Source organism: Salvelinus alpinus, chromosome 10, assembly GCF_045679555.1.
Source record: "Salvelinus alpinus chromosome 10, SLU_Salpinus.1, whole genome shotgun sequence".
Classification (NCBI taxonomy): Eukaryota; Metazoa; Chordata; class Actinopteri; order Salmoniformes; family Salmonidae; genus Salvelinus; species Salvelinus alpinus.
The window spans coordinates 73,436,847-73,452,917 of NC_092095.1; the positions used below are offsets into that span (position 1 = coordinate 73,436,847).

Here is a 16,071-nt window from a genome sequence, read left to right on the forward strand (position 1 = left end):
GGTGTAAACTTGATATCATGATACATCCGATATCAGAGAACGCCCGTAACTGCTGTCTGCAATTACACCCTTCTCGGATCAAGGGGGCAGGCTTCCAGTCTATAAGCATGCTTTCCACTGTGCTCAGAGGGCATTTTCCGTACTGCAGTTCAGCTGAAGCACGGCCCAATTCCCATTGATAGCAAAGTCGCTTAAACAAAATAAGACAATTTAGTCATCAAGTTCGTAAATAAAACATCCATTGAATTATTCAAGTAATTGCCTTAATTAAGAGTCAGATTTTTTCCCATCACTGACAGCCAAAGTTATTAACCATTTTAGATTCAAGCTGTGAGGTGGGTGAGCTTATGCCACATGCAGATGCTGAAGGGAAACACACCTCTTGATCTGCGTGTTTATAATGTAGGTTAAGGTGCAGCCTCGTCTCATAGACTAGATGTAACATAGTAAATATAAATCTGGGACTCTTAAAATAGTGTGATATGTCACGTTTTTATGGTTACATAAGACAGATGGTTACTTAATAAATGGAATTTGGTGGTGCTGTACTGTAACAGCGAGCTGAGCCAGTTGAAAGTATTGACGCCAGGGATATATTGTTGGTGACTGTGTGTTCCTTCATTAGTTTTGTGTTTTTTTTATTCATTTATTTCTGGTACTCTCCTACCTGAGCAGCATGAGGCCTGTGTGGCGTTGCACTGTTAAAATCATCCCAGTGTGGAGATGAAACACCTGTGTGTTGCAAAGCCACATGCTCTGTCCTCTCTGCTCTACCTAGGTGTTATAATGTGGGTAATACAGAGATAATACTAATACAGAGATAACCACTGCTCTACCTAGGTGTTATAATGTGGGTAATACAGAGATAATACTAATACAGAGATAACCACTGCTCTACCTAGGTGTTTAAACGTGGGTAATACAGAGATAATACTAACACAGAGATAACCACTGCTCTACCTAGGTGTTTTAATGTTGGTAATACAAAGATAATACTAATACCGAGAGAACCACTGCTCTACCTAGGTGTTTAATGTGACTAATACAGACATAAAACTAATACCAAGAGAACCACTGCTCTACCTAGGTGTTTAATGTGAATAATACTAATACAGAGATAACCATTGAACATGCATTTTCCATTATTTCATTGTTTACCACTTCAGTTCCTTAAATTTGTAGTTTAAAACATATACAGGGCATTATACAAGACCCCTTGACGAAATTTTCCACATTTTGTTACGTTACAGCCTTATACGAAAATTGATTAAATGCATTTTTCCCCCCTCAACAATATACACACTATACCCCATAATGACAAAGCGAAAACAGGTTTTTAGAAATATTTTCCAATTTATAAAAATGAACAGCTTATTTGCATAAGTATTCAGACCCTTTGCTCAGACTCGAAATTGAGCTCAAGTGCATCCTGTTTCCATTGATCATCCTTGAGATGTTTCTACAACTTGACTGGAGTCCACATGTAGTAAATTCAAATGATTGGACATGATTTGGAAAGGAACACACCTGTCTATATAAGGTCCCACAGTTGACAGTGCATGTCAGAGCAAAAACCAAGCAATGAAATCAAAGAAATTGTCCGTCGAGCTTCGAGACAGGTTTGTTGCAAGGCACAGATCTGAGGAAGAAAACCAAAACATTTCTCAAATCTCTGTTGGCTGGGCTCCCTGCTTGTGCCGTCAAACTCCTGCCCCACGTTGGGCGCAAACCTTTTAAGGGCTCCCGAGTGGCGCAGTGGTCTAAGGCACGGCATCACTACAGTCCCTGGTTCAAATCCAGGCTGAATCACATCCAGCCGTGATTGGGAGTCCCACAGGGAAGCGCACAATTGGCCCAGCATCGTCCGGGTTTGGCCGGGGTAGGCCGTCATTTTAAATAACTATTTGTTCTTAACTGACTTGACTAGATAAATAAAGATTAAATAAAACAATTTTTAAAAAGTGGGATGCATTGCCAGCAAAACCACTACACAACAAGACACTAAACAATACCTTAATTGCACTGAAACGGTGCCCACAAACTGTTAAGGCCTACATAAAGCTGTCCCAACAGCATAGTCTCAACAGTTCACCACTGCTACACCTGGCTATCAGTGGAACCTTGTCTGGCAGCGAAACAGTTCATTCAGCCTCATTCACTGCCTTTAAAAAAAAACATTTTCTTGTCAATAGGGGGGCGCTGTTTTCACTTTGGAAAAAATCGTGCCCAAATTAAACGGCCTCGTACAATATGCATATTATTATTACTATTGGATAGAAAACACTGTGAAGTTTCTAAAACTGTTTGAATTATATCTGTGAGTAAAACAGAACTCATTTGGCAGCAAACTTCCATACAGGAAGTGAAAAATCTGAAAACGAGGCTCTGTTTCAGGGCCTGCCTATTCAACTGGCTTTTATTTATCGATATGTATGCAATTCATACGCCTTCCACTAGATGTCAACAGGCAGTGGAAGGTGGAATGGGGTGTCTAGCTTGATCTGAGGTCGAATAAGAGCTTTTGGAGTGACAGGTCCGGTATTTTCTTTGTCTTCGAAGGCGCGCGAGGGACCTCGACATTGTCTTCTGAAAAGCGTTCTGTATACACGGCGAATATCTCCGGCTATGATTTTATTTGATACATATGATAATAACATCATAAAGTAGGTTCTTTCAACCGAGTTTTATCAGTTTATTGGGACTTTTGGAGTTTTCCGTTCTTTGCGCCAAGAGAGGATGGGAATGTTAGCAACCTTGGCTAGCATTGTGGCGCGAATTCGACAGAAGAAATGGACATTCTAAAACCAAACAATGATTTATTCTGGAAATAGGACTCCTTGTACAACATTCTGATGGAAGCTCAGCAAAAATAAGAAAACATTTATGATGTTATTTCGTATTTCTGTGGAATATGTAGAATCCAACAGGGCGGAGAATATGTGAGCGCTGTCTCACAATAATGTATTTTGTATGTTGTAGTAAAGTTATTTTTAAAAATCTAACACAGCGGTTGCATTAAGAACCAGTGTATCTTTCATTTGCCATACAACAAGTATTTTTATTTAAAGTTTATGATGAGTTCTTTGGTCAGATTAGGTGAGTGTCCAAAATATCTCCGGACATTCTGGGAAAATGTTGCTACGTATTCACAATGTACAACCACGATTTGCAGCTCAAAATATGCACATTTTCGAACAAAACATAAATGTATTGTATAACATGTTATAAGACTGTCATCTGATGAAGTTGTTTCTTGGTTAGTGACAAATTTTATCTCTATTTTGTCGGTTTTGTGAAAGCTACCTATGCGGTGGAAACATGGTGAAAATATGCGGTTGTGTGTTTGGCTATTGTGGTTAGCTAATAGAAATACATATTGTGTTTTCGCTGTAAAACATTTGAAAAATCGGAAATGATGGCTGGATTCACAAGATGTTTATCTTTCATTTGCTGTATTGGACTTGTGATTTCATGAAAATTATATTATATGATATCCCTGTCCCGTTAGCTGACTAGCATAGCCTAGCCTTTTTTGATGAGGAGGATCCCGGATCCGGGAGGGTGATGAAGTAGAGGTTAAACAAATGTGGTTTCTACTGACAATTGAGATGTACAAACTATGGCATAAGGGGACGAAAAGCGGATAAGAGGCAATCTGTAATTTCGATTAAGACATTAATGAGCGAGCTAGGACGGACGTAGTCAATATAACTATTTGTTCACCACTTTTGAAATGCACAGCGACAAAATTCAGAACATGGGCCGTTCTTACAGTGTTCTCCCTGTGCGCCAAGTCAAAACCGTAGGATAAATAAAGGGGCATATAAGCAGACAATGAAAACCCTTACAATATTCAATGATTACATTTCTCTAAAACAGGTTATAGGCTACATGTGAACCACCAAGTCAGAACAGTGGGCAAAATTAAGAGGTGAAAATAGAGGTGAGGCACACAAGGTGAGGCACATGGGCTACTAACACCTTACTACACAACATACACTTAGTATTACTTTCTTAGCTACAGTATACACATCTCCCTGGCATGTTACATAATTTATGCAACAGCTTACAAGACATTTTTTGACTCACCTTGTTGTGTTGTGCTCACTTGAACAGGAAGGTGGCGCGGCAGTCCTTCGTGGGCATATTTTGTCATCAAACTTTGTCATCAAAGTCTGGCTTTCTCTGGATTTATGGTGCTTTCAAGACAACTGGGAACTCAGTAAAAAAAAATATGACGTCAGCGATCTTCAGGTCGTAGCTGTAGAAAAAGGCCTGAGTTCCCAATTTACAATTCCGAGTTGGATGAAAGTTCAAAAAGTATTTTCTCAGTCGTAGCTTGTTTTTCCCCGAGTTCCCAGTTGTCTTGAACTCACTCAAGTCAGATTTTGCAGAACCGAGTTAAGTTGTTTTGTGCGCGGCACAAATCAAGCTTCATTGACAGCACGGCCAATGTTAAATGTTTACAATTTTAAACTAGGAAAAGAGACCCTTAATCTTAGACTTGGGACCACACAGCCACTCAACTGAATACCAGGCTAATGATTGCTTTGCAAAGCTTGCAGTTAGCCACTGATTCCTTGACAAACCACTCATTGTTGAATTTGCAAATTCCAACTTGTTTTGTAATGTTTATGTCCAATGGCCGGTGAGAACCGATACGTTTAATCTATAATTTCTCATTATTTCTCTTCATATGACAAAGATTAAAAAGGATTTGCCAGTAGATTGTCGACTTGATTCATGATGATGACTGCTAGCTCAGATTTTGAAAGTATGATGTTGACATGATCAGTCCAATCAAAGCGACTGTAGATATCACATGATTTGACGTTATTTTATCTGTGGACAATGACCTTGAGCCTTCTTGGATGGGCACTTCTAATGTAACTCTATGGCAGCACCCACAGGGCTTGAATTTTCAAGTTCTACCCTTAGGCTTGGCAGTGTTGTATTGTCCCCATGAATGACAGAACACTGAGCCAATCACGGCGCAAAGCTCCGTATTTTCTGCTGGCTTGCCCCACCTCCACAGAAAGCAATGAGCTAGGCTGAAACACCTGCATTTTGGAGCTGCCTTACTCAACAAAACAAAAAAGAGACCATGTTTGTATGCGGCTTTATTAATAACTCAATTACATGTTTTTTTTACATTGTTTGCAAACAGATCATTTTTTTCTCACTATTTTCTCGCTAAAACTGTGGGGCTCAAAACAGGTGGCTCACCTGCCCTGAATGATGGGTCGCCACTGAACTTATCTAGAACACTGCAGTCCATCTGGGTGTTTAACCTTCCCAAGTTCCCCCATGTCACCCTGCTCCTCCGTACATTCCACTGGCTTCCAGTCGAAGCTCACATCCACTACAAGACAATGGTGTTTACTTACGGTGCAGCAAGAGGAACTGCCCCATCTCTACCTTCAGGCTATGCTCAAACCCTGTATCCCAACCCGAGCACTCAGTTCTGCCACCTCTGGTCTCATGGCCGTCCCACTGCTACAGGAGGTCAAGCTCCCTCTCAGCCCAGTCTAAGCACTTCTCTGTCCTGGCACCCTAATGGTGGTACCAGCTTCCCTCTGATGTTAGGACAGCAGAGTCCCTGCCCATCTGCCCGAAAAGGTCTGAAACCCTACGTCTTTAAAGAGTATCCCCCCAAAACACAAATAATAATGTGACACTGACTAATTGAGGAGAAATGTATTCACTGTGATATGTGGTTGTCTCACCTGGCTATCTTAAGATGAATGTACTTAATGTGCTGGTGACATCACAGGGTCAGAGAGAACTCCTGACTGTAGTCATACAAAAACACTCCAGGCACTCAGCCCATAAGAACCATTCATACTGTCAGATTTAATATGAAGAACTGAATTCAACCATAAGAACCATTCATACTGTCAGATCTAATATGAAGAACTGAATACAACCATAAGAACCATTCATACTGTCAGATCTAATATGAAGAACTGAATACTAAAGAGAAGAGGTTGACCAGTACATATTCATGTAACTTTATTTTTCATTGGCAGATCAATAAAGTTTGCTTCAATGCAGTTATCCAAACACATTCATGATCAGTAACTAAAATAACTCATCTAGTTTTAAAGACAATTAATAAACACATGTATTAATTTCATAAACTGTGTATCATTAAATAAAGTTGTAAAACAATCCCCCCCAAACTTATGGTGAAAAGTGATCATCACACCATCTCTATCTGATACATGTTAGGGGTGGAAGGTAGCCTAGTGGTTAGAGCGTTGGGCCAGTAACCAAAAGGTTGCGAGATCGAATGCCCGAGCTGACAAGGTAAAAATCTGTTGTTCTGCCTCTGAACAAGGCAGTTAACCCAATGTTCCTAGGCCACCATTGTAAATAAGAATTGGTTCTTAACTGACTTGCCTAGTTAAACAAAGGTTCAATAAATAAATAAAAGTGTATACTAGCTCCTTCCCACAGAATACTGCAGAGGGACAACCTGGTCTCAGAGCAAAACGTTTTATATTATACAAAAAACTTCAGTGCCACTCCATTTAGTATGTTAGGACTATTTCATTGGACTATCACAGTAAATAAACTAAACATGTAAAGTGTTGGTTTCATGAGCTGAAATAAAAAAATCCAGCAATGTTCCATATGCACAAAAAGCTAATGTCGCTCAAATCTTGTGCACAACTTTGTTTATATCCCTGTTAATGAGCATTTCAGCCTTTGTCAAGATAATCCATCCACCTGATAGGTGTGGCATATCAAGATGCTAATAAAACAGCATTATCGTTGCACCTTGTGCTGGGGGACAATAAAAGGCCACACAACACAATGTCACATTTGTCTCAAGTTTAGGGAATGTGCAATTGTCATGATGAATGCAGGAATGTCCACCAGAGCTGTTGCCAGAGAACTCAATATTTATATATCTACCATAAGACACCTCTAAAGTCCTTCTAGAGAATTTGGCAGTACATCCAACAGGCCTCACAACTGCAGATCACATGTAACCACGGCAGCCCAGGACCTCCTGTCTGAGGGGGGCTGAGTAGTATTTCTGTCTGTAATAAATACATTTTGTGGGGAAAAACTCATGCTGAGTGGCTGGGCCTGGCTCCCAAGTGGGCCTATGCCCTCCAAAGTCCCACCCAAGCCTGAGCCCCTGCCCAGTCATGTGAAATCCATAGATTAGGGCCTCATTTATTTCAATTGACTGATTTCCTTATAAAAACTGTAAATCTTTGAAATTGTTGTGTTTAGATTATTGTTCAGTATAATACGACTTGTAGGACGCATCGTAGGTTACGAATTACAATTCGTATGTTATTTTACGCATTGCTATTCATACAATATGTTACGAACTTGTAATATGTATGACATGTTACGAATTCCAATTTGTTGTTGCTAACGTTAGCTAGGTTAGGGGTGAGGGGTTTAAGGTAGAGTTAAATGGGTTTAGGGGAAAGGTTAGCTAACATGCTAAGTAGTTGCATGCTAAGCTAACATGCTAACATAGCAAAAAATGTGTAAGAAGTTGCAAAGTTGCTAATTAGCTAAATTGCTAAAGTCCTCCTTGATGAGATTCAAACACGCAGCCTTTGGCTAGACGTCTATAGTCTATACATTGGTGTGTTAAGTTCCTATGGTGAGAGAAACTCACCCAAAAGTCAGAGCAGACGTAAGCAGGCTTCTCTCATGCCTGTGTCCTCTGATTAACTTTTTTTCTCCCCTGTGTGTGTTCTCTTATGACCTTTTAGATGAGTTGATGTTTTGAAGCATTTTACACAGTCAGAGCAGAAGTAAGGCTTCTCTCCTGTGTGTATACGTTCATGTCTTTTTAAGTGGGAAAGTTGAGAGAAACTAATTCCACAGTCAGAGCAGAAGTAAGGCTTCTCTCCTGTGTGTGTTCTCTGATGAACTTTTAGCTCATTTGCTGTTTTGAAGCATTTTCCACAGTCAGAGCAGGAGTAAGGCTTCTCTCCTGTGTGTGTTCTCTGATGAACTTTTAGCTCATTTGCTGTTTTATAAAATTTTCCACAGTCAGAGCAGGAGTAAGGCTTCTCTCCTGTGTGTATACGTTGGTGTGTTTTTAAGGTGCCCAGATGAGAGAAACTCGCCCCACAGTCAGAGCAGACGTAAGGCTTCTCTCCTGTATGTATACGTTCATGTGATTTTAAGTAGGAAAGTCGAGAGAACCTAGTTCCACAGTCAGGGCAAGAATAAGGCTTCTCTCCTGTGTGTGTTCTCTGATGAACTTTTAGCTGAGTTGATGTTTTGAAATATTTTACACAGTCAGAGCAGGAGTATGGCTTCTCCCCTGTATGTATACGTTCATGTGATTTTAAGTGGGCAAGTCGAGAGAAACTAGTTCCACAGTCAGGGCAGGAGTAAGGCTTCTCTCCTGTGTGTATTCTTAGGTGTATTTTTAGCTTTGATAGAAATGGGAAAATATCTTCACAATGTGGGCAGTGATGAGACCTCTTAGCTCTCTGATCTTCCTGCTGTTGCACTCTGGATGTAGAGAATGTCTCAACATGGTATCCTGTGTAAACATCAGAAGAACCAGTCAGTTGGTGTGATATACATGTCAGTCAAATGTATTTTATGAAGCCCTTTTTACATCAGTAGTTGTCACAAAGTGCTGAACAGAAACCCAGCCTAAAATCCCCAAAGAGCAAGCAATGCAGATGTAGAAGCAGTGGCCACGAAAAACTCGCTAGAAAGCAGGAACCTCGGAACAAACCTAAAGAGGAACCAGGCTCTGAGGGGTGGCCAGTCCTCTTCTGGCTGTTCCGGGTGACATATAAATTCATGGAAGTCGGCTGTACAATTACAGAACGGGAATAAAACTATTCTAAAACTGGGTAGGAGTCAAAAACTAAAAAGGAACGAAAGTCAAAAACTATGAGCCATATCATCCTCCATTCACTATCACAAGAGTTAGAAACTACACAGCCGTATCACAGAACTTAACTACTTCACATATTTAGTCTCCTCTCTGATCACTCCAGACAGCCCAGTGAATAAAACACATGCTGACAATACTGGTGTCAAACCATGCAAGTGTCAGTAGCATGAAATAACATCTTCCTTCTCATTGAAACAGTTCATCATGAAACAGTTCTACAGCAACTTTTCATGCACAGTGGGAAGTTGGAATGAATAACAAACAGATAGAACCTGATCTTACCATGACTAACAGTTGTCCCAATCTCCTCCTCCTCTTCTTCATCTTTAATGTTGACATTCAGCTCCAGTGTTTGACTGCAGTCTTCCAGCTTCACTGATGCCATCTCTGGATCCTGCAGTGCAAACTGGGCTCCACTGTTACAATCAGGACCCAGTGACTGTAGGTTTGGACTCAGTGTGGAAGGAAAGAGGCAGGATGGGTTTGTCCTCACTGTTGATGTTACCGGCTTCAGACTTAATTCAAGTCGTCCTGTAGATATAATGAGAAACGGACACAAAAAGTTATTATTGTCAGTTCTGCCACTTTCTTTATTATAACATAATAAAAATGTTATTTTTGTTAATTTCTCTCATTTCCATATATCAGGTAATTAATCATTGACAACAAAATGCTCTGGATAAGAGCGTCTGCTAAATGACTTAAATGTAAATGTAAATGTAAAACATTAATTCACATTAGACAAAGTACACACTTTAAATTACACAACATAAGCGCACTTAATCTATAGTAGATCTCCTAAATTCACATAAATGCATAAATGACTCAAAAACCATTTAGTACAAGGTTGCAGAATGTTTTAGGCAGTACTATGTACTATTTTCCTGAATAATATTCACTGTATTATTTAGCGTTATGTTGGCCTTTGGCCGTCCCTATCTACCGTCCAACGGAGAGGGATGGAGGACACACACACAGAGAAAGAGAGAGTGAGAGAACGAGAGCGAGCGAGAGATGGAGGACAAAGACAGAGATGGAGGACAGAGAGAGAGACGGAGGACAGAGAGCGAGATGGAGGACAGAGAGCGAGATGGAGGAAAAAAAGAGGGATGGAGGCCAGAGAGAGGGATGGAGGACAGAGAGAGAGACGGAGGACAGAGAGAGGGAGAGAGGACAGAGAGAGGGAGAGATGACAGAGAGAGGGAGAGAGGACAGAGAGAGGGAGAGAGGACAGAGAGAGGGAGAGAGGACAGAGAGAGGACAGAGAAAGAGGACAGAAAAAGAGAAAGAGGACAGAAAAAGAGAAAGAGGACAGAGAGAGGGAGAGAGGACAGAGAGAGGGAGAGAGGACAGAGAGAGGACAGAGAGAGGACAGAGAAAGTGAGAGAAAGAGAGAGTAATGGACTGACCTGCTGGGAGAGGTAGATATAGGGGGGAGTGTGTGTATGTGTGTGTGTGTGTGTGTGTGTGTGTGTGTGTGGAGAAAGAGTGTGTGATATGAACAATTAATCAAACAGTACCGACCACTCCCCCTCTTTTGTTTTGAGTAAGGCAGCTCCAAAATGAAGGTGTTTCAGCCTAGAGAAATAATGAGAAATTATAGATAAAACGTATCGGTGCTCATCGGCCATTGGACATAAACATTACACACCTAGGAAGAGCAGTGGTTCTCTCTATTAGTATTATCTCTGTATTCGTATTATCCACATTAAAACACCTAGGTAGAGCAGTGGTTATCTCTGTACTAGTATTATTCACATTAAAACACCTAGGTAGAGCAGTGGTTATCTCTGTACTAGTATTATTCACATTAAAACACCTAGGTAGATCAGTGGTTATCTCTGTATTAGTATTATCTCTGTATTACCCACATTAAAACACCTAGGTAGATCAGTGGTTATCTCTGTATTAGTATTATCTCTGTATTACCCACATTAAAACACCTAGGTAGATCAGTGGTTATCTCTGTATTAGTATTATCTCTGTATTACCCACATTAAAACACCTAGGTAGAGCAGTGGTTATCTCTGTATTAGTATTATCTCTGTATTACCCACATTAAAACACCTAGGTAGAGCAGTGGTTATCTCTGTATTAGTATTATCTCTGTATTACCCACATTAAAACACCTAGGTAGAGCAGTGGTTATCTCTGTATTAGTATTATCTCTGTATTATCCACATTAAAACACCTAGGTAGAGCAGTGGTTATCTCGGTATTAGTATTATCTCTGTATTACCCACATTAAAACACCTAGGTAGATCAGAGAGGACAGAGCATGTGGCTTTGTAACACACAGGTGTTTCATCTCCACACTGGGATGATTTTAACAGTGCAACGCCACACAGGCCTCATGCCGCTCAGGTAGGAGAGTACCAGAAATAAATGAATAGAAAAAGAGTATGATATGTAATGTTTTTATGGTTACATAAGACAGATGGTTACTTAATAAATGGAATTTGGTGGTGCTGTACTGTAACAGCGAGCTGAGCCAGTTGAAAGTATTGACGCCAGTGATATATTGTTGGTAACTGTGTGTTCCTTCATTGGTTTTGTGTTTTTTATTCATTTATTTATTTTACCTATCACACTAATTTGAGAGTCCCAGATTTATATTTACTATGTTACATCTAGTCTATGAGACAAGGCTGCTCCTTAACCTACATTATAAACACGCAGATCAAGAGGTGTGTTTTTATTTGTCAAACGGCAGTCAAGCATCGATCACAATGTCACCAGAATAAGACCCTGGAAATGTATTGGAAAGGAGTATCAAGATAACCTTGCACTTTCACCAAGCTGTGAAGGTAATCCTGTTGTTTAATCTGTAATAAACTGCATGGTTTCCCGAGCGGTAGTGGGAGGACCACACACCGTATCATAGCGTGACTCCAAGTTTACTTCCATATCATGGTTATTATAGCAAGATTTGTACATAAAGCCGCTTACATCGCCATTTCTCGCATAATACATTTAAACGCCTACGGTGGTAGGCTTGATCACCGACGACGACGAGACAGCCTATAGGGAGTAGGTCAGAGACCTGGCAGTGTGGTGCTAGGACAACAACCTCTCCCTCAACATGGGCAAAACTAAGGAGCTTATCAAGGACTAAAGGAAACAGAGGGCTGAACACGCCCCCCATTCACCTTGACGGGGATGTAGTGGAGCGAGAGCGTCGAGTTCCTCAGTGTTACCACAATTAACCCTGCAGATTCATCCTGTATTACCACAATTAACCCTGCAGATTGATCCTGTATTACCTCAATTAACCCTGCAGATTGATCCTGTATTACCTCAATTAACCCTGCAGATTGATCCTGTATTACCTCAATTAACCCTGCAGATTGATCCTGTATTACCTCAATTAACCCTGCAGATTCATCCTGTATTACCTCAATTAACCCTGCAGATTCATCCTGTATTACCTCAATTAACCCTGCAGATTCATCCTGTATTACCTCAATTAACCCTGCAGATTCATCCTGTATTACCTCAATTAGCCCTGCAGATTCATCCTGTATTACCTCAATTAACCCTGCAGATTCATACTGTATTACCACCCTGCAGATTCATACTGTATTACCACCCTGCAGATTCATACTGTATTACCACCCTGCAGATTGATCCTGTATTACCACCCTGCACATTGATCCTGTATTACCACCCTGCACATTGATCCTGTATTACCACCCTGCACATTGATCCTGTATTACCACCCTGCACATTGATCCTGTATTACCACCCTGCACATTGACTCGGTACTGGTACTCCTTGTGCTACTATTACTTTCTTTAGAAAATATTTCCCTTTATTTATTAACTATGTACTATTGGAAGGAAGAGTTTCACTGTAAAGTCTACCAGTTGTTATATTTATTAACTATGTATTATTGGAAGGAAGAGTTTCACTGTAAAGTCTACCAGTTGTTATATTTATTAACTATGTATTATTGGAAGGAAGAGTTTCACTGTAAAGTCTACCAGTTGTTATATTTATTAACTATGTACTATTGGAAGGAAGAGTTTCAGTGTAAAGTCTACCAGTTGTTATATTTATTAACTATGCATTATTGGAAGGAAGAGTTTCACTGTAAAGTCTACACATTGTATTTGGCGCATGTGACCAATACAATGTGATTCAACTCGCAAAAACAAAAACCATTTGTATTTACCATTCACACCATAGTAACAAAAATAGATAACATAGAAACAACTGAATGTGTCTGAATATTAGTACACATGTAGAAAACTGATTATCATTACATTTAGCTTCAAAACAGGAGACCAACCGTGAAATTGTCTCTCTGATGCAACCTCACTGCCTGCACTGAAGTCCATTGACTCAGACAGAGTTGCCGCCGCCATTTTATCAGCTCGTAAAAAAACATTACACAACAAAACAATAACATGTAAAACGAACTCAGAAATCTCAAATACATGGATTCTTTATGAATTTATCTTGACGAAATAATGTATATTCATTCACTCAGACAAACCCAGTCTCTAACGATGTGACTTATCACGATCTTCACTCACTCGGTTTGACACAACAAAAACGTCATAAAACCTTTACCAAACGTGATAATACCTTGACGGATTTGCTACCTAACATGTTATGACATGTTCTTTCGATATTATAAAGTGTAAACGTGCTATTACATACCTGTAGTAATACATTTGAAATGGACACAAATGCTATCGTCTTCATAGCACAGTTCTAGTGCTCCTTCTTCTTCTGAGGTTTTAACGGCAGTTGGCATCCAATGCAAGTTGCATTACCGCCACCTACTAGACTGGAGTACAACTCGTTAATACTTCGCTTAGAAAAATAAACAAATACGCGACTATCTACACTCACAAATATACCACCCTACTCCACTATTTAAATCTATTTAGTGCTATCTCAGGCCAACAACCTGAAAGGATGGGACACCACCACTTAACACACCCTGTAACTCTTTTGATGTCAAATCTCGCACACACAAATACCTCTCTGCAGCTGCCACCAGAACCTCAGTTTTCAGCTACCTACATTCCATCTCTTCAGTACAGTTGATAACCATTGCTATAAATGACAAAAATCCAATCTTACTGAAAAATATATCACTTGTTGGTTTAACATCTCTGTACTGGTACAAATCTACTACTCACACCGCTCCTCTCAGAATCCCTCCCCCTTGACCCATCTTCCTCTACTTTCTTCTCGACCTCAGCATATGACAACTTCTGCACTACTCTAACCCTGGAAACCTCAACCTGCCTCTCTCGCACGGGACATTTCTGATCCCCAGCCCCATGGGCACCCCTACAATTAACACATACCACTACTTTCCCCAATGCTACACATTCCTTTGTCTCATGCCCTTCTGCACACTTCTCACACCCAGGAACCTCCCTCCAGAACACTGCTTCCACATGCCCATAACCTTGACACCTGTAACAACGTAATGTGTTCAGCACAAAAGCTTGTACAGGATAACTTATATATCCTAACGTCACTTTTAGTGCTAGTTCTTCTTCAATGTTTTATGGCAGGCTTCACCTATTGGTATATTGCTACCAACTAGAGTACCGGTAGTGAATAAAAAATGTAAATATCAGGCCTCCCGAGTGGAGCAGTGGTTTAACGCACTGCATTGCACATTAGCTGTGCCACTAGAGATCCTGGTTCGAGTCCAGGCTCTGTCATGGCCGGCCACGACTGGGAGACCCATGGGGCGGTGCACAATTGGCCCAGTGTAATCCAGGAGAGGGTTTGGCCGGCAGGGATGTTCTTGTCCCATGTGGGTAGTTGTTTTGTGTGTCTTCACCTTACAGAACTGTTTCGTTTCGTTCACTCTTGGTTGTTTTATTTGTTATTGCAGTGTTCAGTTTATTTATTAAAGTTAACATGGACACTTACCACACTGCGTTTTGGTCCGATCCTTCCTATTCCTCATCCGACGAGCGTTACAGGTATGCCATCAAGCCCTGGGTTTTTTCCAGACTGAAAGGATTTAATTGCTTCAAAAAGTTCTTCCTCTGTAATTTGGCCTTTGCACTGATCTTTCTGTACATTTGTTAGTTTTAAATGTTTATATTATTTGGAAAGAATTCCTTACCATAATCTTCATTCAGCGGGAGAGGATGAGATGGAAAAGAGAACATCTGCCTAAAATAATTAGCTTCCTCTTTTAAAATATCATTCGGAGAATCATAGATGACTCCGTCTTCAGTAACGAGTTTCTGCAAATTATTTTTGTTAGCGTTCCTGTATTGGAGATTCAGGAAGAATTTTGTGCATTTTTCTCCATATTCCATCCAGTTTGCTTTATTTTTGTAATAGATTACATTAGATCGTTCTTGAATAAGTTCCTCAAGTTCTTTTTGTTTTTCCTCTAACTTATTTTGTATCTCTGTAGTATCCTTTTTATTGCTATCTACCTGTACTATTAGTTCATGGATTTTCCTTGTTAGTCTTGGCTCTTTAGCCAGAAACTGCTTTTTTATTATTGATGAATATTGAATTGAATGACCCCTTAAGGTATATTTAAAGGTATACCAAACAGCAAACGGATTTGCTGAACCTATATTATACTGGAAGAAAATCTGTTATAAATTCTTTTGTCTTAGTTAAAAATAAGTTGTCCTCTAGTAAACTTTGATTACATTTCCAATATCCACGTCCACGTGGAAAACCTATAAGAGTTATGTGAATGCCAATTAGATGATGATCCGATCGCATTCTGTCTCCTATTAAAACTTTTTAAACCTTTGATGCAAGAGAGAAAGAGACAAGAAAGTAGTCAAGACGACTAGCTTGAATATCTCCTCCTTGTATATCTCACTAGGTCGGGGTTTTTTAGTCTCCAAATATCCACTATTTCTAATGTGTCCATAATATTTCTGATTTCCTTAAGGGCACGGTGATGATAGTTTGTAGAGTGATTAGCTTTACGGTCCATTGAGGTACTTAACACTGTGTTATAGTCTCCTACCATAATGATTAGATCATCTGTTGCCTGTAAGTTCAATAAATTGGTATAAATGTTCTTGAAGAAATGTGGATCATCCTGATTTGGACCATATAAATTAATGAGCCAAATCTCTTTTTCGTCCACTTTCATATTCAAAAGGATCCACCTTCCTTGCGAATCGTTCCTGATTATTTGCACATTCAGATCAAAATGATTG

General features: G+C 40.0%; 2 protein-coding genes across 6 annotated transcripts in view; one reads left to right on the top strand and one right to left on the bottom strand.

Moving 5' to 3' along the window:
- The window catches only part of LOC139533071 (zinc finger protein 135-like), a 48,459-nt gene extending 34,758 nt beyond the window's left edge, over positions 1–13,701 (bottom strand). Inside the window, exons 1-4 of one of the 4 annotated variants that reach the window (XR_011666683.1) lie at positions 13,188–13,551; positions 10,417–10,474; positions 9,179–9,427; positions 6,784–8,530 (exon numbers count right to left, since the gene is read on the bottom strand). Coding sequence is in view for 3 of the 4 variants with exons in the window: in XM_071331297.1 (XP_071187398.1) it covers positions 7,701–8,530; positions 9,179–9,427; positions 10,417–10,474; positions 13,188–13,337 (1,287 nt within the window). In the remaining variant the exon portion in view is untranslated. The other 3 variants (XM_071331298.1, XM_071331297.1, XM_071331300.1) reach the window with 3 other exon arrangements.
- Positions 1–16,071, top strand: part of LOC139533057 (zinc finger protein 135-like) — a 545,377-nt gene that overhangs the window by 202,334 nt on the left and 326,972 nt on the right. The window lies entirely within an intron of this gene.